At 36.6% G+C, this 24,755-nt stretch overlaps 1 protein-coding gene across 1 annotated transcript in view; it reads right to left on the reverse strand.

Moving 5' to 3' along the window:
• DOCK3 (dedicator of cytokinesis 3) overlaps nucleotides 1–24,755 on the reverse strand; it is a 441,430-nt gene that overhangs the window by 288,772 nt on the left and 127,903 nt on the right. The window contains exons 4-5 of the mRNA XM_046674809.1: nucleotides 20,579–20,634; nucleotides 12,084–12,180 (exon numbers count right to left, since the gene is read on the reverse strand). Coding sequence (XP_046530765.1) covers nucleotides 12,084–12,180; nucleotides 20,579–20,634 — 153 coding nt within the window. The remainder of the gene's footprint in view (nucleotides 1–12,083; nucleotides 12,181–20,578; nucleotides 20,635–24,755) is intronic.

Below are 24,755 nucleotides of genomic sequence, written 5' to 3' on the forward strand. Positions count from 1 at the left end.
CCCCTCACAGAAACATCAATTTGAAGAACTTTCTATGCATGAAAATACCTTCACGAGAGCTAAAGATTCCAGGTGAGGGATTACAGCGCATGGGTGGAGCACAGAAAGAACAAAAGATACACTGAAGAGAGTAGGAAAGAGTTTCACCTTACTCCTGTCACTCTTCCGAAAAGCCCAGGCAGCCCAGTGCAGAGAGAGATACCCTTTCCATAAGGGAAGGAGAGTGAAGTGAGCACCTTAACTCCACCGCAGACACCAGCACAAGGCCAACACCAGTGCCAACTGAACCCCATGACCCAGATTCCAGGCAGACTCCCACAGTCCCAGGCTCCAGGCTCACCCTAGCACCACGCTGGCTCCCATGGACCAAGCATCAGGCTGGGGATGCCTCCAGGGGACGCAACCTCCAGGTGGGTACCCACGAACCAAGGCTCCCAGCCTGCCCCTGTACCACGCCAGCTCCTGCGGATCTGGTCTCTAGGCCTTCTCCACAAACCCAGACTGCCAGCCCCAACCTGCACCAAGCTGACCCCCACGGACCTAGATTCCAGGCTCAATCCTGCACCAACCCAGGTCCAGCCCTCCCATGGGCCCAACCTCCAAGTTAGCACCCACAGACCCAGGCTCCTGGCCCACCCTAGCTCCAAGCTGGCCTACATGGCACCAGCATCCAGACTACCTCACACAGCCTAAAGCTCCAAGCCCACCCCGACACCATGACAGACTGGAGACCAGCTCCAGACTGGCCTCTGTGGCCCCAGGGTCCAGTGTAATCAGGGTACAGGCACGCTCTGGTGAACTCAGGTGACACCAGGCCAGTAACTCCAGATCCACGCTCCAGGACTGCCCCCACAGACTAGGGCTCTAGGTCCATTACAACACCACACCAGTCTTCACAAACCCAGGGATCCAGGCCCACCCCTATGGATTCAGGCAGTCCCAGACACTAGGCTTGCCTCTGTGCTCTCAGGCACCAGGCCTGCCCACAGTGGACCCCAGTGCCAGGCTGGCCCCTGCAGACTCACAACCAGACCCATCCATGTGGATCTAGGTACTAAGCCAACCCCAGTCCCAGATAAGCCTGTACAGATTCAGGCTCAAGGCCCACTGCAGCACCAGGTCAGCCTTTGTGGATCCAGGCTTTCGGCCAACCCCTAAGGAGACATGCTCCAGGCCCACACCCACGGACATAGGATCCAAGCTGGCCCTCATGGACCCAGATGCTAGGCCTGCCCCCATGGACACAGTCACCAGGCCTACCCCAGTTGTGCTCAGCACCTTGTTGGCTGCCATGGAACCAAGATTCAAGCCCACCACTCAAAGCCAGGTCCCATACCCACCACTGCAGACATAGGTGCCAGGCCTGCCCCAGTGGACCCAGGTTCCAGCCTGCTCCTATGCACCCATGCACTAGGCCAGCCCCTGTGGACTCAAGCACCAGGTCTGCCTACAAGCTGACCCAGGAACTATGCCTGCCTGCCCAAGGACTTCAAGAGCAAGTCTGCCACCAGAGAGCCCACCCAGAATCTCTGGAACGGCTTTCCCTGAAGAAGCCAGTCACCCAATAAGTTTCAACCCAAAAAGATGTTGTCCAAGGCATATTATAATAAAACTGTCTAAAATTGAACACAAAGAGAAAATTTTAAAAGTAGCAAGAGAAAAACATTAGTCACATACAAGGGAACCTCCATAAGGCTATCAGTGGATTTCTCAGCAGAAACTTTGCAGGCCAACAGATAATGGGCTAATATATTCAAAGTGCTGAAAGAAAAAAACTGTCAACCAAGAATATTTTTCCTGAGAAAGTTGCCCTTCAAAAATGAAGGAGCAATAAAGACTTTCCCACATAAACAAAAGCTGTGGGAGTTCATCACCACTAGACCTGCCTTACAAGAAATGCTAAAGGGAGTTCTTCAAGTTGAAACAAAAGAATACTAACAAAATTAAAACATATGAAATAACAAAACACACCGGTAAAGGTAACAACATAGTCAAATTCAGAATATGCTGAGACGGTATCAGTGGTATGTAAATCACTTTTAACTCTTGTATAAAAGTTAAAAGACAAAAGTTTTAAATATAATTATAGCTAAAATAATGTGTCAATGGATACATCATATATAAAAGATAAACTTGTGACATCAATAACCTAGAATATGGGGAGAGAATTTGAAGTGTAGAGTTTTTGTCTGATTAAAGTTAAGTTATCAGCTTAAAATAGATTGTTACATCCATATTTTACGTAAGCCTCATGGCACCACAAAGCAAAACCCTACAGTAGGTAGGTTACACAAAAGATACACAAAAGAGAAAGAAAAAGGAATCAAAGTATACTACTACAAAATATCAAATCACAAAGGAACACAACAAGAGACCAAGAGAGGAAGAAAGGAAGAAAGGAACTACAAAAGAGCCAGAAAACAATTTTTTAAATGGCAACAGTAAATCCTTACCTATCAATAATTACTTTAAATTTAAATCAATTAAATTCTCCAATCAAAAGACACAGAATGGCTAAGTGGATAAAAAACAAGATCCAAGAATATGCTACCTATAACACACTCACGTCAGCTTTGAGGACACACATAGGCTGAAAGTAAAAGGATGGAAAAAGATATTCTACACAAATGAAAATGAAAAGATGCAGAGGTAGCTATTTTTATATCAGACAAAATGGACTTTATATAAAGTCAAAAACTGTAACAGAAACAAAGAAGGTAATTATATAATGATAAAGGGGTCAATTCATCAAGAATAAACAACAATCATAAACATATATGCACTCAACATTAGAGCAACCAATGGTAATACACCATTATAATGATTTTTCTCTCCATTTATCTAGGTCTTCTTTAATTTCATTCAGTAATGTTTTGTTGTTTTTAGTGGAAAGGTTTTGAACATATTTCATAAAATTGACCTAATGCTAGCCAAACATGCTTCACAGTTTCCTGGCATATCTTGCACATGGGTAGTAGTGGGGTTAGTTCTGGGGCTCAAAATAGGATATAAGTCTATGTAAGATATAAACAGTCCAATTTTAACATTTTGTTCCCATACAACTATTCTAACAATTCCCCAATGATGATACAAAAGTAATCTAAGAACCCTGGTAAATCATTTCTTCTGCAAATACTTTCAATAAGAACACTGAAAGGAAAATTTACTTCACAAAGAAAATTTAGCCATATAAGAAAAGCAGCATTATAAAATGAAATATCAACTACTTAGTTTATCTTTTACTTAGTTATCATGTCTTCATGGAGACTATAAGTTTTCAAATTAATCTAAGTTGAGTACGTCTGGTATAAAAGCTATATATTATATTATAAGATTAAAATAATCAAATCACTGAAATTTCAACTTGAAAGAAAAAGTAAATTTAAAAATATATGTTTTGGGGCCGGCCCCATGGCCGAGTGGTTAAGTTCATGCACTCCGCTGTGGCAGCCCAGGGCTTCGCTGGTTCGGATCCTGGGCACAGACATGGCACTCCTCATCAGGCCACGCTGAGGATGCGTCCCACATGCCACAACTAGAAGGACCCACAACTAAAATATACAACTATGCATTGGGGGGATTTGGGGAGAAAAAGCAGAAAGAAAAAAAAAGAAGATTGGTAACAGTTGTTAGCTCAGGTGCCAATCTTTAAAAAAATATACATTTATATATGTTTTCATATAAGTAATTTAAAAATCAATTCCTCTCCATTTCAATGGATACAGACAGTAGCGAAGGTAAGTCCACTATTTTACAGAAAAACAAAATTAGTAAATTAAAAATATTGGGAATCAATCATTTAATGAGTCAATTTCCCATTCCTTCAGTGACATCTCATAAATCAATTAGGTTTGTGTTTGGCTGCATTTAACAAATCTGATAAAAGGGTTTAACTAAATAGAGGAGGATTATTTTTTCACATGAGAAAAAGTTCAGAAGTAAATAAATCCAGGGCTTTTACAGTGATTCTACAATATCAGCAATATCTTAGACATTTTCCATCTTTGTGCTCTGTAACCCTTGGAAGGTGATTTTTAACTTCATAATCATCATCTCTGGTAATAAGATGGCAGCTCCACCATAGGCCAATGTAGTAAAGTCACTTGTTACAAGAAAAACAATGGCTTTTCCAGAATGTCCTTGTAGAAACTTCTGCTTATAGCTCATGGTCAGAAATACATCACACAGCCTCCCCCAGTTTGAAGGGAGTCTGGAAAGATGGATACTTTAGCTGTACACACTGCCAACCTAAATAGTTTGGACCTCTTTTAATAAGGAAGAAGAGGAATCTGGATACTAGATAGCTACAAGGATATCTGCCAAAATATTCTTTCAGATTTCAAACCTAGCTAAAATAAAATACACTAAAAGTTATCCTCAACTGAAAAAAAGAACCAGCCTTAAATCACTAAAATACTGATTTACAGAATATATTTTGAGAGAAAACCCTTTAGAACTATCATTTTGTTATGTACAAAATATTTTAAAATGTAGCAAGAAAAAAGGCTTGCCCTCCTAAAGATTAAAAATTTTAGGGGCCAGCCCTGCAGTGTAGTGGTTAAGTTCAGCACACTCCACTTCAGTAGCCCAGGTTTGCAGGTTCAGATCTTGGGTGCGGACCTACACCACTTGTCAGCCATGCTGAGGCAGCAACCCACATATAAAAAGTGGAAGAAGACTGGCACAGATGTTAGCTTAGGGCTAATCTTCATCAAGCAAAAAAGAGGAAGATTAGCAACAGATGTTAGCTCAGGGCTACTCTTCCTTGGCAAAAAAAAAAAAAAAAAAAGTAGGGTAGGGTGAAACAGGAAGCTAGGATATATCTGAATATATCTGGAAAATAGGACTAACAGAGGTAGAAAACTTGCTTGAGAAATAGACTACTACAATAGTAAATACCATTCCTATTAAATAACAACAAAAATGAAATAAGGAGTAAGCAATTAATTAAACACTTAAGATGTGCCAGGCACTATTCTAAGCTTTTTCTATTTTAAATGACATGATAATCCTAGGAGATACCATTATTATTTCCTAGGAGGAAACCAAGAGGCACAAAATCATGCAGCTAGCAAGCTGTATTTGAACTCATCAGAATCTGAACTCAGAAAGTCTCTTTCCAGAGCCCATGCACTTAGGCACTATATGACGTCCCTCTGCTGAATTCCTCTTATATGCACCCTAAATATACGATGACGTAAGCAAATACGTTCTCAATGTTTGGCAAATCAATATTCTTGGGATGACCATAAAAATAAATTTTATATCTTCTATTCTTGAGGTGGGGCCCCAATATGACATGCCACCTTCCAATTAAAAATTCAATCTTCCAAAGATTAAAAAGACACTATACCGCAGAATTTAGAGAACTGTGCCTTAGTTCCAGTAAAATCTAGAAATTGTTCATTCCTTAGGGATTCCTGAAAAAATAACTTCTCACAGCAATACAAAGTAGAATTGTTACAAAGCATATCATCTTCAGTAACTATGTTCTAGTAGAAATGTGTTTGATATGTTCCCAACATGAAAATATTGCTCCACTAAGCTATATTCCATCACAAAGGAAAAGCAAACTACAAGGTAAACTTTATCAAAGATCTCTGCTTAACTAAAGGTGAGTTTTCAACAGGAAAGCAAAAATTCTAATACTACGTCACCCTAAAATAGTACAAATGATGGAAACAATTTAGCTACAATTATAAAATGCTTCAGTTACACACTTGAGGGAAAATTTATAGTCAGAAATTAATACCAGTACACATACATACCTTTACTATTTATAGTGTCATATTAATAGACACTATAATTGGATGTTAAACCCTCTTATGGAAAATGCAAACAATTACACAGATTTTTGATGAAGATTTCTTAGTTGTTGGAAAATTCTATTTTTCTCATTGCTGTGATAACTCTAAAAATGAAGAATAAGGATAATTCTGAGTAAAAATTAATCTTCTAGCTTTATTAATAATTGGCCTCAATTGTTATCTTAGCAAAAGGAGGAAGATACCTTCTGTGTGTGATTTATAATGTGCTTTTGGTTAAAAAAACAAGCACTTGTAGCATAAATATCTAAAATTTGAAATCTTTTTGACAGGAATGAGTAATGACGTCATTTTCCACAAATGATGGTTCTCAGATAATCTTTTTCAAATCAAAATAGGATTAGTAGATGGGGAGATTATGGTTTTAACTGCTTCTGAACGATGGGGGTTTTCTCTCCTAGCTCAAGTATACATACACTCTTATCAAATATCCCATTATACAAATGAAGGTCACTTCATTGAATCTATTTCTCTCTTTTATAAAGCAGCTTCTTAAGTGATGAAACTACTATCATTCTAAATATCACCTATATGAGAGAATACACATCGTTATGCATACCTGGAGAAACATATAGTTAATATCAAAAACAGGATAATGCAATTAACATTGATTGTTTGAAGCTTTATATGTAATTTTATTTAGTCTCTAACAATCCTCTGAAATAGTTTTTTGTGCTAGAAATGAGTATTATAAAGTTAAGACCTAATAACAAGCCCAACATAGAAGGTAAAACACTCAGATTAAAGACCAGATCCAAAGCCCTTTCTCTAGTAATACTTACTTGCTGATGCTGTGATAAAAGCTAAACATAGCAAATAAAGTAGTATAATCTCTTACCTTAAACTCTTGTATACACATCTTACTCACTTAATATTGGTAGTACTATTTTACAATATTATTTTTTTAATGAACACTTTATTTTATTTTTTCCTAACAATTAAAATAATATATATTCACAATTCAAAATTTTGAAAACAGAAAGGTAAGAAAAAGAAGACATCTAACATCTTAACCCTTCAATTAATGTCCATTAATATCCTGGCGCATTTTCTTAATTTTTCTTCCAAATATGTTTTCAGAATACAGGTGAGAATATGCTTTATATATAATTTGTGTATTAATTTTCACTTTATTATAAAACACACTATTTAAATTTTTCTAATGGCTCTTTAGATGTAAGTCTTAATTGGACCATAGTTGGCACATTTAGCGAAATAAATTTATTTTTGCTATTGCAAATAATGCTTCAATGGAAATAGTTATGAAATAGAAATTCACCCCCTCCCATACTTAACATTATCTTAAAACAAATTCCAAGAATTAGAATTACTAAGGTCTGAAGAATTTTAAGGCTTTTCCTAAATCGTTTTTCAAATATGCTAACCAAACTGGATTATCTACCAGCAAGTATGGAGGTATTCATTTCAGTAGAAATTCAATGGCAGAGGATAAGTCCCACCTTCTCACCTGTTAATTTGAAGGAGAATTTATTATTTTATTGATTTAATTTGCCTCTCTTTGATTATTACTAAGACTGAATATTTCCTTAATGTAATGTTTTATGAATGGCTTGTTCGTATCCTTTGCTGATTATCTATTGATGTCTTTACTGGTTTTCTTATTGATTTTTATGCACTTTCAGAGAAATGTATTAATCTTTATAGTCACATATGTTGAGACTTGTTTCTCACAGTTTACTGTTTGTCTTTTATTTATATCAATTTCCAATTGTTTTCAAAATGAAATAAACTAGACTTCAGAAGTTGTCAACCTAGAATCATTCTGGCTCTTAAGTATACTCCTTCTCAAAGAACAGCCATGTAATTAATTGCCTCTTAGTAAAGTTAGATTAAGAAAATAACTATAAGGTTTGAAATGAAGTAGAAAAAAAAGAATATTTAACTCTCTGAGTTTAGTAATATAACAGATGTTTATTCTCTTCCAATAGAAAGTCATTTGGAGAAGACTTGTATTCATTTGTTTTTAATTTAATTGGCTGCATGTCTGATCTCCTACATGCATAATAGAATAAAAACAACCATTTGACATTTGCCATATTAATAATAGGTTAAAAAGAATTAACCAGAAAGACTGTGATTTGTTAAAATGGCAAAGAAAGACAACACTCCATTCATCAAAGGGTAAATTTCAAAACTATAATGGTAATTTCAAACTCTGAGTATAAAACATAAAAATCATTGGTTGCAGTAGTCGTCTTTTCAATACAGCCTCAAACTTTCAAGTTTTTGCGTATCTCTAGAAAATTGGTAAGTAAGTACGTAAGTCTCAAAGCACCCCTAAAAGATTTTTCAAAATTTAAATGTTCTAACCTAATGTACCAAATAGCAGCTCCAAATTATCCAGAATATTTTTTAGGAGGATCAGCTACTATAAAAGAAGACATTATATTCGCACAATTTTAACCTTTAGGCACAATATATTTATCTTCACAAATGTATATCAAGTTATCAAAACATTTTAAAGGGAAGTTTGGGTGATTCTAATGATTCCTACCAACTTCACTACTTTTTCATGTTTTACCTAAAATTCACTTGTCCACATAAATAATATGTTAAAGTGATAGTGAACGCATAATTCCACTATTTCACAGATTTGGCAAAAGAAGACAAATACGTTAGAACTTTACACACAAACAATTTCCACAATTGCTATGGCAGAGATTGCTAGTGATCCCCTCAGTATTCACTCCTCCCTCTTCCACAGTAACAGAAGTGCTGATTTTCGGTTAGTATATGGCCATCTGGAAAAAAGATCAATTCTCAGTCTCTGTTTTAGCTAGAGGTTACCCTGTGATTGAGTTTTGACCAACAAGAAAGTAGGCAGAAAACATTTTGTGCAACTTGCAAGAAGAGTTTTTAAAAGGAAGGAGTGTGCTCTTTTTCTCTCCCTTCCACCATCCTACAGCTGCAGTGCAGGTGTGCTATCAAGAGCAGCCATTTTGGGCTACAAGGCTGAAGCATTGTAATGAAAAAAGTAGAGCAAGAGGCAGAATGAGCCTGAGTCTTGACAACTGCAGAGCTGCCATACCGAATCCAGACTGCTTGTGCTTACTTGAAAAAGAAATAAATGTCTATTGTGTTTAAGACACTATTAATTTTTAAGGGGGTGTCATTCCAGATAATCTTCACCCCAATTAATGCAACTTCCATAGCAGAAGATGGTAATAAGCAACTACTAAAATCACAATAAATTGTATGCTAGATGTATTAAAAGGATTTAATTCAGAAGATAAAATAATGTACTTATTAAGAGCCCTGGAGTCTAACAAACTTGGATTTGGGCTATGGCGGGGCATTTATTACTTAACTAACTGCGGGCACATTCCTTATTCTCTCTAAGGATCAGTTTCCAATCAATAATATGAGAGAGTTATAGTAATTGTAGTGATAATTAGAATGAGATAATGTATGTACAATATGAAGCACAGGCACAACGTACACACTCGAATATGTTATATCATCATTCCTATGAAATAAATAAATAACTTATCATTCGTGTTATTTTTAATGAGTTAACATAGGAACTATATCACTCCCCAACAAAGGCTTCTCTTATATTAATCAGAAGTGCTCCTGAGTTACGTAACTTTTCAAAATTGTTTTCTTGATGGAGAGTAAAGAAAATTTAAGGAGATTAAGAGGAAGTCCATCTGTAAAATGTGTTTCTATTTCATATACTTATTATGATTTAAGAGTACTACCAACTTAAGAAGTTGTTTATTAACTATCAGTGATGGACTCAACTTTACACCAAAAAAGTGCTACCACTTATATTTTAAATCCAAATGTTAGAAAATGTGTATCTTCCTGTAATCTAAATTCAGATTACTTCTTCCTTGCATACAGAAATGAGTACCATTAATTTTTTAAAGAGTTGCTAAACACTCTTCTCTATGGATTTTATTTATTCTGGTTTTTAAAAATTCTTTTCCTTTAGGGTCTAAACAGTTAAGTATACGCATGTCATTTATTTTCTTAAATACATTTTATTTAACCTAATATATGTAAAATATCATTTCAACATATAGGAAATATAAAAATGTATTAACAAAATATTTTCCATTAATTTCTATGTACTAAGTCTTAGAACTCTAGCATCTATTTTATACTTAGAGCACACCTCACTTCAGATGCTAAATTTTCATAATAATATTTCATCTGTATTTATATTTCATCAAGTTTACAGTTAGAAAACATATACTAAGATACTCAAGTTGTTCCAAATATACTTAAAAGTTTTCCCCAAAACTGAATTAAGTACTAAAAAAATGCTTCCCCTTTCATATTTACATTCACAGTGACAAAACCAGTTCATTTCTTTTAGTATAATTCATTTGACCTTCAGTAATCAGTTATCCGATTCTGCAGTTATCAGTGTAGAGACTACATCTATCCAAGTTAAGTTAATCACTCTTATGTTAAATCAGCAGTATTAACATCGAATCCAAAGAGGTACTGCATAAATTGAAAAGTAATTATAAATTAATCAATATCAAAAATTGTTCAAATGTATGTTATAGTGTCTGTAGTCAATTCAAATAACATTGTCAATTATAATTAAAATCTGCATATTAATTCATGTTAAAATCTGTAAAATCATTATTAGTGATTTGTTTTACAAAAAGTTTGTTTTCACAAAAATTCTTGGGTCTATCTGTCTACGTCACAAATAAGGTCTTTCCTTCCTTGGAGTTTCAAATTTAATTTGTTCACAGAGAGTACGATACCAGGGAGAAAATGTAAAGCACACCGAGATTTTTTGTCATTTCAGCAGGACAAGGATGGAAAGCAGAGTTCTGTCCACACAGTGTACTACAGAGGGGCACTGCCACAATAATGTGTGAGGGCAGGAGGTGGCAGTGTGGAAGTCAGATTCTCCCCCCACAGGTTCAGCTGGGGAGAACACCACCTTATTACTGCAGAGGCAGTGGAAATCAAGAGCTCCAACCACAAGTTCCTCTGTGAAAGGATGCTTCTTCCTTACTTCAGAACACAGGAGGAAGTCAGAGTTTTGCCCACAGAACTCTACAGGGCAAGGGAACCACCTTGTTAATATTGAGTAGTTGTGAAAGCCAAAGTCCCACCCGCAGGCTCTGCTAAGGAGAGGTGCCGCCACCTTGTAACTGCTGGTGGGGTGGAAGTCAGAATCCTCTCTACAGACTCCACTAAGGAGAGGTACTGCTATATTACTGTAGAGGGGAGGGGTAGAAGCCAGAGTTCAGCCCACAGGCTCCAATGGAGAGGGACATCTCCTTGTTACTGCAGGTGGGGGGAAGGGTGTGTGTGTAAGAGCTTTGGCCACAAATTCCACTGCTACAATGCCTGCTGGAGTGGGAGGGAGCGCAGCTTTTTTGTGACATTCTCCTAGAGAATAGGCAGGATAAGTTAAAAGGTTTCTGTCTTGTTGGGTCATCCTTTGGCTAGAGAGAACAGGCTTTCCTTGGTGCTATTTTTTTGTCTGCACCCAGAGCATTTCCAGGTTGTAGGATTCTCTAGAGCCCAAGCCAGGACATATGGGAGGCAAGAAAAAACAACAATCAGGGAATTCCCTTAATCCTTAAATCCCAAGGTCCCTAGTCAGTCCACCTTCTTTCTCTAATTTTCAGAGTTTTCATGGGTTTTATCCATGATTTTTGTTTTGATGACTAGGAGGAGTAAAATAGAATGTATTTACTCCATCTTGTTCGAATCCAACCCTGTCACTTATTTTTAATCTAGATTTTTTATCTCTTATCACTCTCTGTAAGTTTCCAAAGCATATGGACTGGGTTTTTATCAATCTTTCTATTAATTGTTAGCCTAACAAAAAGTGTCATACATGATGTATCCTTTAAGCTTAGTAGCTGCTAAGAAACTGTTGATACAACTTCTTGGCCTTTACCATGAGGTTCACAATGTAACTCTCATGTTTGTTCACTCATTCAATAAATACTTGTTTTATGAAAGCTTCTGGGGATACAGCAATGAGTAAGACAGCTAAAATGCCTGATGGTATGGAACTTACATTCTACTGACTGGGATAGGATAGAGGGACTGCAGGCACATGAATAATGTGTCCTCTTCAGGTTGGACAAAGCTCAGTCCACTATGTTTCAGTGAATATTAGGAACATACATTTGAAAAACTGCAAATATTCAGAAATCTAAAAATCTGCAATTGGCGTAAGTAAGATAATTTTTTTTTCACTTGGTACAATGTAACTCTAATGCTCTAGTAAACTAGTTGTCGACTACTTACCACGTAAAGTTGCTTCCACAGACTGGCCCATTCCTGTAGAGTTGCTGTAACCTCAGTCACAATAGAATCTTCGAGTGGAACCACAGTTTCATACTGCCTAGAACCAGAGCCACAACAAACAGCCACATTATCTTTGATAAAACACCAGAACACTATCTACTGCCCTTTCCAATCTGTGTAACTCAAATTTTAAATTCATGCAAATATAGAGAAGTACATCTAATTGATTGAAGACTCTTTTGCAGTAATACACTGCAATAGTGCCAATGAACTGAATAAATATAAAAACATTTCGGTTTTACTATATAAATCCTCAATTTTACTTTTAGAAATACTGTCTTTAAGAGGAAGTAGTTCAAGATTAAAGCATAGGAAGATCCCGAACTCACTTCCTCCCACCAACACATCAAATCTGTAGCAACGTATAGAACAATTTCCTCTGAAAAAGATCTAAAAACTAGCTGAACAGCTCCTCCACAACAAAGAATAAAAGGGCCACATCAAGACTGGTTGGAGAGGTAGAGACACTGTCTTACCAAAAACCCCACCACCCAGGGCAGCAACCCACAATTGGAAGAGATCTCACAAGTACAGAGCTTCTCCCTGAGGAGCAAGGGGTTCAAGCCCCAACATCAAGCACTCCAACTCTTAAGACTTGCACCAGAGAGATGAGACCCCAAAACACCTGGCTTTAAAAACCCACAGAGTTTACATCCAAAAGACCTAACGGACTGTAGGAAACAAATTCCACTCTTAAAGGGCTCATGCATAGACGTACTCACTCACTCGCACTTAGCCCTAGCACAAAAGCAGCAGTCTGGCAAGCACTTAGACCGTATGTGAAGGAGAATCATTTCCTAATCTTAAAGTGTTTGCAGAGGGACAGGGGTGTGTTGGAACTCTCTCCAGGGACAAAAGCACTGGTGGGCAACATTTTTACATTCTCCCTCTACCCTGCTCGCACAGGCAGTCTTGCTCCACCCCTGCACTCTCCCACAGCCTGCTAAATGCCATAAGCTTGCCCCACCCCTGTGTTATCCCTAGAGCCCTGCCAAAGCTGACAGGCAGGCACATGCCAGCCTGATGCTCCCCTGTGTCCTTGCCTGAGCCAGGAGACACCCTTTGAAGGCCTGGCTCTGGTGGCCAGTGGGGCTTGCATTTCTGAGTCCCACAAGACTAAAATAATCAGACAGTTATTGGCAAGCTACTACCCCAAGGGCACCACAAAGACAACAAACTAAAACACATCCCCAGTCCTCCTATGATTACTTCTTGAAGACTGGAAGAGGTAGCTGTTTCACCTAATACATAAAGACAAACACAGAGAGTCAAGCAAACAAAGGAATATGTTCCAAATGAAAGAACAAGATAAACTCCTGAAAAAACCCTTAATGAAACAGAGATAAGTAATTTACCTGACAAAGATTTCAAAGCAATGGTCATAAAGATGTTCACAAATCTTGAAAGAATGAATGAACACAGAGAGAACTTCAATAAAAAGATAAAAAGTATAAGAAAGTACCAAACAGATGTCACAAAGCTGAAGAACACAATAACTGCACTGAAAAATACACTAGAGGGAGGGGCCGGCCTGGTGGCACAGTGGTTAAGTTTGTGCACTCCGCTTCGGCAACCCAGAGTTCATGGATTCAGATCCCGGGCGCAGACCTACACACCACTCATCAAGTCATGCTGTGGTGGCGTCCCACATATAAAATAGAGGAAAACTAGCATAGATGTTAGCTCAGGGACAATCTTCCTCAAGCAAAAAGAGGAGGATTGGCAACAGATGTTAGCTCAGAGACAATCTTCCTCACCAGAAAAAAAAAACAAAACTACTAGAGGGAATCAAAAGCTGATTAGGTGAAGCAAAAGAAAGGCTCAGCGATGTGGAAGACAGGGCAATGGAAGTCACCCAAACAGTAGCAAAAAGAAAAAAAAAATTTAAGTGAAGATATCTTAAAGGACCTCTAAGATAACATCAAGCAGAACAATGCTCACATTATAGGAGTCCCAGAGGAGAAGAGACAGAGGGACAAAAAACTTACTTGAAGCAATAATGGCTGAAAAATTCCCTAACCTGAAGAAAGAAACAGACATGTAGAACCAGAGAGCCCAGAGACTTCCCAAAAGAATGAACCCAAGGACACTCACACCAAGACACATTATAATTAAAATATCAACAGTTAAAGAGAGAATCTTAAAAGCAGCAAGAGAAAAACAACTTTTTACATATGAGGCTACTCCCATATGACTATATAGGAGATTTTTCAGCAGAAATTCTGCAGTCCAGAAGGGAGTGGCATAATATATTCAAAGTGCTGTAAGCAAAAAACTTCCAACCAAGAATACTCTACCCAGCAAGGCTATCATTCAGAATTGAAGGAGAGACAAAGAATTTTCTACACAAGCAAAAGCTAAAGTAGTTCACCACCACTAAACCAATCTTACAAGAAATGTAAAAGGGCCTTCTTTAAGCTAAAAAGAAAGGACACTAATTAGTACAAGAAAACATGTAAAAATTTCACTGGTAAATATATAATAAAGGTTGTGCACTAATCACTTACAAAGCTAGTATGAAGGTTAAAAGACGAAAGTGGTAAAAATAACCTTAAGTACAATAATTGGCTAAGGACACACAAAATAAAAAGATGCAAAATGTGACATCAAAAATATAAAACGTGGTAGAAGAAACGTACAAATGTAGAGTTTTAGACTGCATTCAAACTTAGCTTGCTATCAACTTACAATAGACTGTTATATATATGGGTTATATATGTGAGCCTCATGGTAACCACAAAGCAAAAACCTATAGTAGATACACAAAAGATAATGAGAATGGAATCTAAACATAACACCAAAGAAAGTCATCAAACCACAAGGGAAGAGAGCAAGAGAAGACGACAGGAACAGACAGGATCTACAAAACAGCCAGAAAACAATTAACAGAATGGCAGTAAGTACATACCTATCTATAATTGCTTTAAATGTAAATGAACTAATGCTCCATTCAAAAGATACAGAGTGGCTGAATGGATAAAAACAAGACCCTTCTATATTCTGACTACAAGAGAATTGCTTCAGATCTAAGGATACACACAGACTGAAAGTGAAGGGATGGAAAAAGATATTTCATGCAAAAGGAAACCGAAAGAAAGCTGGGGTAGCTATACTTGTATCAGACAAAATACACCTAAAAACAAAGACTGTAATAAAAGACAAAGATGGGCATTACATAATGATAAAGAGATCAATCCAATAAGAAGATATAACATTTGTAAATATTTATGCATGCAAAACAGGAGCACCTAAATATAAAAAGCAAATATTAATAAAACTAAAGTGAGAAATTGACAGCAATACGGTAATAGCAGGGGACTTAACACTCTGCTTACATCAATAGATAAATCATCCAGATAGAAAACCAGTAAGGAAACATAAGCCTTAAGCAACAAATGAGACCAGATGGACTTAATAAATATATATAGAACATTCTATCCAAAAGCAGCAGAATATACATTCTTCTCAAGTACACATAAAACATTCTCCAGGATAGATCACATGTTAGGCCAAAAAACAGGTTAAGGTGATACATCACATTAACAAAATGAAGGATAAAAATCATATGATTATCTCAATAGATGCAGAAAATGCATTTGATAATATTCAACATCTATTTATGATAAAAACTTCCAACAAAGTGGGTATAGAGGGAACGTACCTCAACATAATCAAGGCCACCATATACAACAAGCCCACAGTTAACATCTTACTCAACAGTGAAAAACTGAAAGCTTTTCCTCTAAAGTCAGGAACAAGACAAGAATGCCCACGCTCACCACTTTTATTAAACATAATACTGGAAATTTTAGCCAGAGCAATTGGGCAAGAAAAAGAAATAAATGGCATCCAATTTGGAAAGAAAGAAGTAAAAATGTCACCATTTACAATATTTAATTCTTAATTGGATCCTGAACCACATCCTCTCCCTCAAGAAAACAAACAAAAACAGCTATAAAGGACAATTCTTGGGAAAATTAGGGACATTTGAATATGGACGATATATTTTACAGTTCTATTGTACCAATGTTAAATTTCCTGAGTATAATAATTAAATTGTGATTATGTTAGAGAATGTCCTTTTTCTTAGGAGCTATGTACTGAAATATTTAGCAGTGAAGTGTTAGGATACCTAAAACTTACTCTCGTGTATAAAAGCAGGGCTGGGAGGAGAACATGAGTACAACACAGAAAAATATTGGGAACTGGTGAGTCTAAGGGAAAGGATATGGGTGTTAATTTATATTATTCTTGCAACTTGTAAGATTTAAAACTTTTCAAAATTAAAAAAATTAGATTAAAAGAGTCAGATGTTTTTAAAGGATTACATAGAAGACATTCCAAAACCAACTATGTTGCCATCTGCCATTCAGTTATGGTTATGAAGGCTATAACTTGAGTCTTTTACACTGTATTCTACTTCCTCTTCTTTCATTCTCCCTCAAACCTCTGATCAGTTTTTCACTCCTACCACTCTACCCAAACTGCTCTTAACAAGATCTTCAATCTTACTCAATTTCAATAACACAAGACATATTTGATTAGTCCATCCTCTAAATATTTTCTTTGCTTGGTCTCCAAGATACTCCTGTTTCATTTCTCCACCTACCTCATTGTCCACAACTTTTCAGATTCTTTTGACTGACTCTCCTCTCCCCCATCTTTAAACACTACAGTTCCCCAGTCTTCTGTCTTCACTCACTTCATCTCTATCTACAGTAACTCCTTTACTGTTATCCACCCCCATAGCTTTAAATACTACCCAAATGCTGATGACTTGCAAATTTATGTCTCTAGCCCCATACCCTCCCCAGAACTCCACATTCATATAGCCAATCGCCTATCCATCATCTCCACTTGAATATGTAAAAGATTTCAAATTTAACATGTCCAAAATTGAATTCTTTTATTTCCTCCCCAAATCATATCCTTCCCAAACTTTTGCATCTCAGTGAATGGCAACTAAATTCTTACAGTTATTAAGATCAAAATCCCCGGAGTCATCTTCAATTCCTCTTTTCTCTATATGCTATCAGCAAATCGTGTCAGCTCTAACTTCAAAATATATATGGCACCTTATCACTTCTTATCACTCCAGTGAACACCTGAGTCCAAGCTATCACGTCATCTTCCATGGACTACTGTAATTCACTCCAGGTCTCCCTACTTCCGCTCTTGCCCCACTAACAGTTCTAGTCTCAACAAAGCAGCCCAGAATAATCCTTTTAAAATTAAACACGAATATGTCCCTTCTCTTTTCAAAGGCCTTTAGTAGCTTCCTGGTTCACTCAGTAAAAGCTAACACCCCTCACATGGACTACAAGGCCCTACAATATTCATTCCCTTGCTGCCACTCTGGGCTTATCTCCTTTTATTGCCCTCACCTCTAGGTACAGCACTATAGTCAAATTGTCTGCCTTACTATCCCTGAACAGGACAGGCCAATGCTGCATGTAAAGGAAGAAAACAGAGTAGAGAGAAAACTCATGAATTAATAGTACTTAAGGGCCTGGGAAGCAGAAGAAGACTCTGAATAGAATACAAAGTGAGGCCAAAGAGGAAGATGCAAAAAAAGAGAAGTTCATCAAAGTAATATTTATTAACAGTGAAAAAAAGGAATAAGGAGAATTAACTCACAAATATAATAGGGAACAGAGTAAAAATATCATGCATTAAAAAATAGGACATTAACCCATTAAAGTGGTTATTTCTGTATGAGAGTATCATGAGTGCTTTTATTTCTTCTTCACACATCCCTGGTATTTTCAGAGGTTTAAGCCTTGTTAGGACTGGTCTATTTCAATTTTGCCCAAACTCCTATGGTTTGGTCCTTGCTCTAGGGGCATGGCCCTCACTTACAGGGTATGGGTCTTCAGGGGTTTCAACAGAAAGCCCAAAATATTTTACCAAGGCCCCTACAATGCCAGCCCTTGAAGTCTACTATTTTTCTCACCAGTATTAGGTGGCTGGTGAAGTCTACTCAGTTTTTCAGCCTGCTAGCTGTACTCTTCTACTAAGATTCCTGGAGTCTTGCAAAGCCCAAAAGAAGCTAGGACTCACTCAATCACATATGGGGAATTTGTATGCAAATTAAGGTCCTAATTCTCTGGGATTCCCTCCTCTATGGGATTTTGCCTCTTAATTTCCAGCCTCTTTGAGAGTTCCAAACTCCAATTCATGTTTCCTCAGCCCTAAAAGACTACCACTTTCTGTTCGGGGTCTGTTCCACCACATCACAACAAACTGAAAAGTTCTGTAGGAAAAAAAGCCAAAGTAAATATGAACTCTCCTTGTGTGCATCCCTTCCCTCAAGGATCTCAGTCCCTCAACGTCCTGCCTACACTGATTGCTCTTCAGCACCTGCAGAAAAATCTTTTAAAATATTTTCTTCAGATCTTAGAAATGTTATTCTGGACCATCAATCTGCAGGAGGTTTATATACCGAATTAATTCTGGGTAGTTTTCTAAGATGTACAACTGAAAGACTATTTCTCTGCTTCCAATAAATACGGCTTCTCTGTGTAATTCTTTACAGCCATATCTGCTCTGCATTGCTGAAACAAAATGAATCCAGGTAGGGATTCTTCTGCTAGCAAAGTGTTCCCCAACTGCCTTTATGACTGTTATAAATAGAGTAGATGGCTCCTGGATTTAAGATGAGTCCCTTGGTAATAGGAAGCGTATTAATTGTCTGGCACTTCCTGAAGCACTCTATTTCTGGATCCCTAGACACTCTCCTTTTCTCAACTCACCTCCATGCACCTTCTGACCAGTTCAGCTCTCACCAGCCCCATTACTGACCAAAGTGTTATAAACCAGGGGTATTATTTTTGCATTTGAAGGTGGGTCATTCACATTCACAAAATGTATTTTATTAGCACTTTCCTAAATATACGCTTTCCTGATCCTGGTCTAGATACTCTCTTTTCCTTTTTCCACACAACTTCTATCCAGTCTTGATGCTTTAGGCAGTCCTTACTTATAAACTTGAGGTGGCATATTATTTGTTGCAAAGGTTCACTAACAGGATTTTCAAGTTTTCTTTCTCTCTATCTTTCTGTCTTTGATGTTTTCTAAAAGGAGAAGGGGACAAATAAGAAGTATGCTGGTCACGCATTCATCTCAGAATCTTCTCAGTTATCATCTTACTATGCCCCAATAACAAATTTTATCTTGGAAAGCATACCAGTCATTTACTAATAACTCTCATCTCCAATCTGCCCTTCTAGGAACTGATTCTGCGGCTGGGATTTGCAAACTTTTGTTTCACACACTTCTTTGTCAGCACAGGGCACTAGAAAGACATTGGGAAAAGGGAGGTAAGGAGAAGTGTTTCTTGCTGTTCCTATAAAAAATTCCTCACCAGAGAAAAATGATTTCAGTCTCTTGTTGCTTTTGGCATTCTCAGAAACAGCCTCACTACCCTTCTTCATACACACTAGCAGCAACCATGTGACATCCCCTCCTCAGACGTTTGAGCTCCAGCGTCTCAAGACCCATCTTCCAAGTTCCTGGGTTCTGGTATTCCCGACCTATTATCTTTTGCATTCCCAGCCATTAAAATGTAGACTGCTTTCCACAGTTATTATTCTGGTTTATATCAGTATTTCCTCTTTTTTTCTTTCACTCCTCAAACGTGTATAAAGAATTTCCCATATTAAATTCTACCTTGTAAACTGACTCATAAGTTTCTTCCTCCTGACTAAATCCTAACTTACCACAAGGTTACTCTGATGTTTACTCAACCTCTGGTACTAGAAACATAATTTCTAGTACCAAAAGCTATCATATTTATATAGTAACAATAAATGTTATATTTTAAAATGAAAATTTTTAAAAAATAAAATCAATTTTATAATACATATTTATAACTTTAAAAATAGGACACGACAGAAGAGAATTTTTAAAAATCACTCACAATCCAAATGTGCAAAAACAACAAATGTTAACATTTTGATATATTTACATTTTGTTTCTCAAATGTGTGATCAAACCATGTATCCATTTTGTACACTGCCTTTTTATCCCTAAGGTATGCCTTTAATGTTTTTTGAATCTCTATTTGAAAAAAGAAAAGATTTTAAAAGTCGTCCTCACTTTGGCATATAGAAATAAAATGCCAAATTTATCATTTACTTCTATCCTATCAAGGACTATTCTCAAAACAGTACATAATTAAAAAAACATACTGTATGCATAATTGTTTTTATAAAATTCACAGCTCAGGTTACCTTTCTAGTATATAGGAAAAGAGATTAAAGTTGTCAGTATTTTAAGAAAAAATTACGTCCTTGGAATTTTATATGATAAAACAAGCAAATTTTTGGCAGGAAAACATGCCAATAATATATTTTACACAATGAACCAAAAAGAAAAATGTCTTTCTCTACAACCCATAAAAATTGTAAATAAATTTAGTATGGCCAACTACTCACCCCCTATTACTGACAATTGCCTTTTTCAAATGAATGTAATTTGCAGGGAAGATCCCCTGTAAAAAAGAAAAGATTTCCCATTAGAAAAAGTAATTTATGATTAACATCTCATATATACTAAAATAGCAGTCAGCTTTTAGCAGAAAAATACTCTATCAACAATATAGTATATCTCTCAATGTAGCACCCACTTTGCATATTAATTAAAAATGCAAAGTTGTACAACTGTCTTAGATAGGAATTTCATTGTCATTTGTAATCAGAATCTATCCTCAGGGAAAACTGTGGTCCTAAGCAACTACAAAAAATTTTTTTAAGTTACAGATTGGAAATGTTCCATCAAATCATTCTCAGGATATAGACTTATATACAGAGCCTGACACGAATATACAAAACCAACCACATAATCTAATCAACAACTTACAGATTATCCAGCTCTGAGCTAGAGAAATAGTTCTCAGACTCTGACTCAAACATTTGTATTCACAAGAATGAATCAATTTGGGAGCTCCTATAAATATTTCTTATTTTACTCTTTTCAAATGGTTTCCACTTTGATATTTGCCATAATTTGATTTCAATTCCTAAGGAATAAAAAAAGTATTCTGTTTTAAAAAACAATTAAGTTTTCCAATCAATGTTTCACTCCATATCATTATGTATGAAACTCCCTTCAAACAGATCACAGATTGCCTAAATTTTTTTTTATACTCAGGCCCACACCACTACCAATAATAAACTCAATTTATACAAGACCATCAGCAGCTGCACTACAGTAATGCATTTTAAGGTTTTCAGTGAACACATCTTTTAGCTCTTTGGTTAAATTTTTTCCAAAGTATTTGATTTTGTTTTGATGCTACTGTGAATGGGATTGTTTCCTTTATTTCTTTTTCAAATATTTCATTGTTACAAGTGTATAGAAACAACTAAATTCTGTGTTAATTTTACATTCTGAAATTTTACTGAATTTGTTGATTAGTTCTAACCCGTTTCTGGTGAAGTCTTTAGGATTTTCTACGTATAATAGTGTATCACCTATAAACAAATACAATGTTACTTCTTCCTCTCCTATTTGGATGCTTTTTATTTCCTTTTCTTACCTGATTGCTCTGGCTATGACTTCCAGTACTATGTTGAATAAGAGTGGCGAGAGTGGATATCCTTGACTTGTTCTTCATCTTAGAGGAAAAGCTTTCAATCTTTCACCACTGAGTATGATGTTAGCTGTGGGCTTGTCATACCTGGCCTTTACTACGTTGAGGTATGTTCCTTCTAAACCCAATTTGTTGAAAGTTTTATTCATCAACGAATGTTGTATTTCATCAAATACTTTTTCTGCATCTATTGAGATGATCATATGATTTTTATGTTTCATTCTATTAATACAGTGCATCCCCTTTTTTTTTTTTTTTTAGGAAGACTGGTCCTGAGCTAATATCTGTTGCCAATCTTTTTTTTTTTTTTTTCTCCCCAAAGCCCCAGTACGTAATTGTATATCCTAGTTGTAGGTCATTCTAGTTCTTCTACATGGGATGTCACCACAGCATGGCTTCATGAGCGGTGCATAGATTCATGCCCAGGGTCTGAACCAGTGAACCCTGGCCCACTAAAGTGGAGTGCACAAACTCAACCACTCAGCCACAGGGACGGCCCCCCAGTGTACCACATTTACTGATTTGCAAATGTTGAACCATCTTTGCATCCCTTGGAAAAACCCCACTTAATCATGGTATATGATCCTTTTAATGTGCTGTTAAATTCAGATTGCTAATATTTTGCTGAGAATTTTTGCACCTATATTCACTAGGGATATTAGCATATAGTTTTCTTTTCCTGTAGTTTCCTTATCTAGCTTTGGTGTCAGGGTAATGCTAGCCTCAGGAAATGAGTCTGGGAGTGTTCCTTCCTCTTCAATTTTTCTGGAAGAGTTTGAGAAAGATTGGTGTTAATTATTCTTTAAGTTTAGTAGAACTCACCAGTGAAGTCATCTGCTCCTGGATTTTTCTTTGTTGGGAGATTTCTGACTACTGATGCAATCTCCATACTTGTTATTGAACTGTTCAAATTTTCTATTTCTTCCTGATTCATTCTTGGTAGAGTGTATGTTTCTAGAAATTTACCCATTTTTTTCTAGGGTTCCAATTTGTTGGCATATAACTGTTTATAGCATTCTCTTATGATCTTTTGTATTTCTGTGGTGTCAGTTTTAATGTCTCCTCTTCCATTTCTCATTTTATTTGTCTTTTTTCTTTCTTAGTCTACCTAAAGGTCTGTCAATTTTGTTTATCTTTTAAAAGAACCAGCTCTTAGTTTCATCAATCTTTTCCATTGTTTTTCAGTCTCTATTTTATTTATTTCCACTCTGACCTGTGTTATTTCCTTCCTTTTGCTAAATTTGGGCATAGTTTGCTCTTCTTTCTCTAGTTCCTAGAAGTATAAAGATAGGTTGTTCACTTGACATCTTTCTTTTTTCTTATTGTAGACATTTATCCCTATAAACCTCCCTCTAAAAACTGGTTTTACAGTCTTCCATAGGTTTTGGCCTGCTGTGTTTCCATTTTCATTTGTGTCAAGATGTTTTTTATTTCCCTTTTGATTTCTTCTTTGACCCACTGGTTGTTCAGGAATGTGTTAATTTCCACACATTTGTGAATTTTCCAGTTTTCTCCTTGTTACTGATTTCTAGTTTCACACTGCTGTGGTCAGAAAAGATACATGGTATGATCTTCTAAAATTTGCTAACCCTTATTATATAACCTATCATGTAATCTACTCTGAAGAATTTTCCATGTACAATTGAAAAGAATGTGTATTTTCCTGCTGATGAATGGTACATTCTATACGTGTCTGTTAGGTACACTTTGCCCAAAGCATTCCTTGTTGATTTTCTATCTGGATGATCCATCCATTGCTGAAAGTAAGGCAATGAAGTCCACTACTCTTATTGTATTGTTTTCTACCTCTCCCTTCAATCTGTTAGTATTTGTTTAATATATTTAAAGGCTCTGTTTTGGGTGCATATATATTTATGATTGTAATATCTTCTTAATGAGTTGACCCATTTATCATTATATAATGATCTTTTTTATCTTTACTTACAGTTTTTGGCTTAAAGTCTATTTTGTCTGATATAGGTACAGTTATCTGTACTCTCTTTTGCTTTCCACTTGTACAAAGTCTCTGTTTCCATCCCTTCACTTGCAACCTATATGTGTCTTTAAAGCTGAAGTAAGTCTCCTGTAGGCAGCATATAGTTGGGTCTTGTTTTTTTAAATCCATCGAGCCACTCAAGGCCTTTTGATTGGAGAATTTAATACATTTATATTTAGAGTAACTATTGATAGGTAAAGACTTACGAATGCCATCTTACTAATTGTTTCTGGCTGCTTTATAGTTCCCTTATTCCTTCTATCTCTTTTGCTGCTTTCCATTATGAATTGATGACTTTCCATAGCAGTATGCTTCTTTGATTGCCATATCTTTATCTTTTGTGAATCTATTGTAGGTTTTTGCTTTGTGGTTACCATGGTGCTTACATAAAACATCTTAGAGAGATAACAGCAAAAGCTTCTGATAAATCCTTCAGTATGAATTTTCTTGGGAGTTCTTCTTTTTCTTGTCTTTCTGTTTCCTTTTCTCTTGCCTCTTCTTCAGCTATGCATTATTATTCCAGTTCCAACAACTCCTCATTTGTCACATCCTCAGGAACCACCTCTAGGAGTGCCTCAATGCCATCCTCATCCACACTCAGGTTAAAGTTGTTTGCCATCTCAACCACAGCCTTGTTGATTTTTGCAATCTCCTCATTCTTGGAAAATCCTCTGAAGTCATGGATGAACTTCATGAGTGTCTTCTTTCAGATGCCATTCATACACTCCTTAGTGACATCACCCCAAGCCCAAGCAAGGTTACTGATGCAGTCACAGATGTCATAATCCTTCCAGAAATACATCAGTGTCTTCCTCAGTTGCAGCAATAGTCTGGGCAAAGGTCCTTCTCAGGCAGTAGGCCTTAAAAGCTGCTATAACCCCTTGATCCATTGGTTGAATCAAAGAGGTGGTGTTTGGAGGGAAAAACACTGCTTTGATATTGGGATGAAAATCACCAATAAAAGGAGGACGTCTGGGAGCATTATCAACAATAAACAAAATCTTGAGAGGTATGTTACTCTCCA

This window comes from Equus quagga, chromosome 1, assembly GCF_021613505.1.
Source record: "Equus quagga isolate Etosha38 chromosome 1, UCLA_HA_Equagga_1.0, whole genome shotgun sequence".
Taxonomy (NCBI): Eukaryota; Metazoa; Chordata; class Mammalia; order Perissodactyla; family Equidae; genus Equus; species Equus quagga.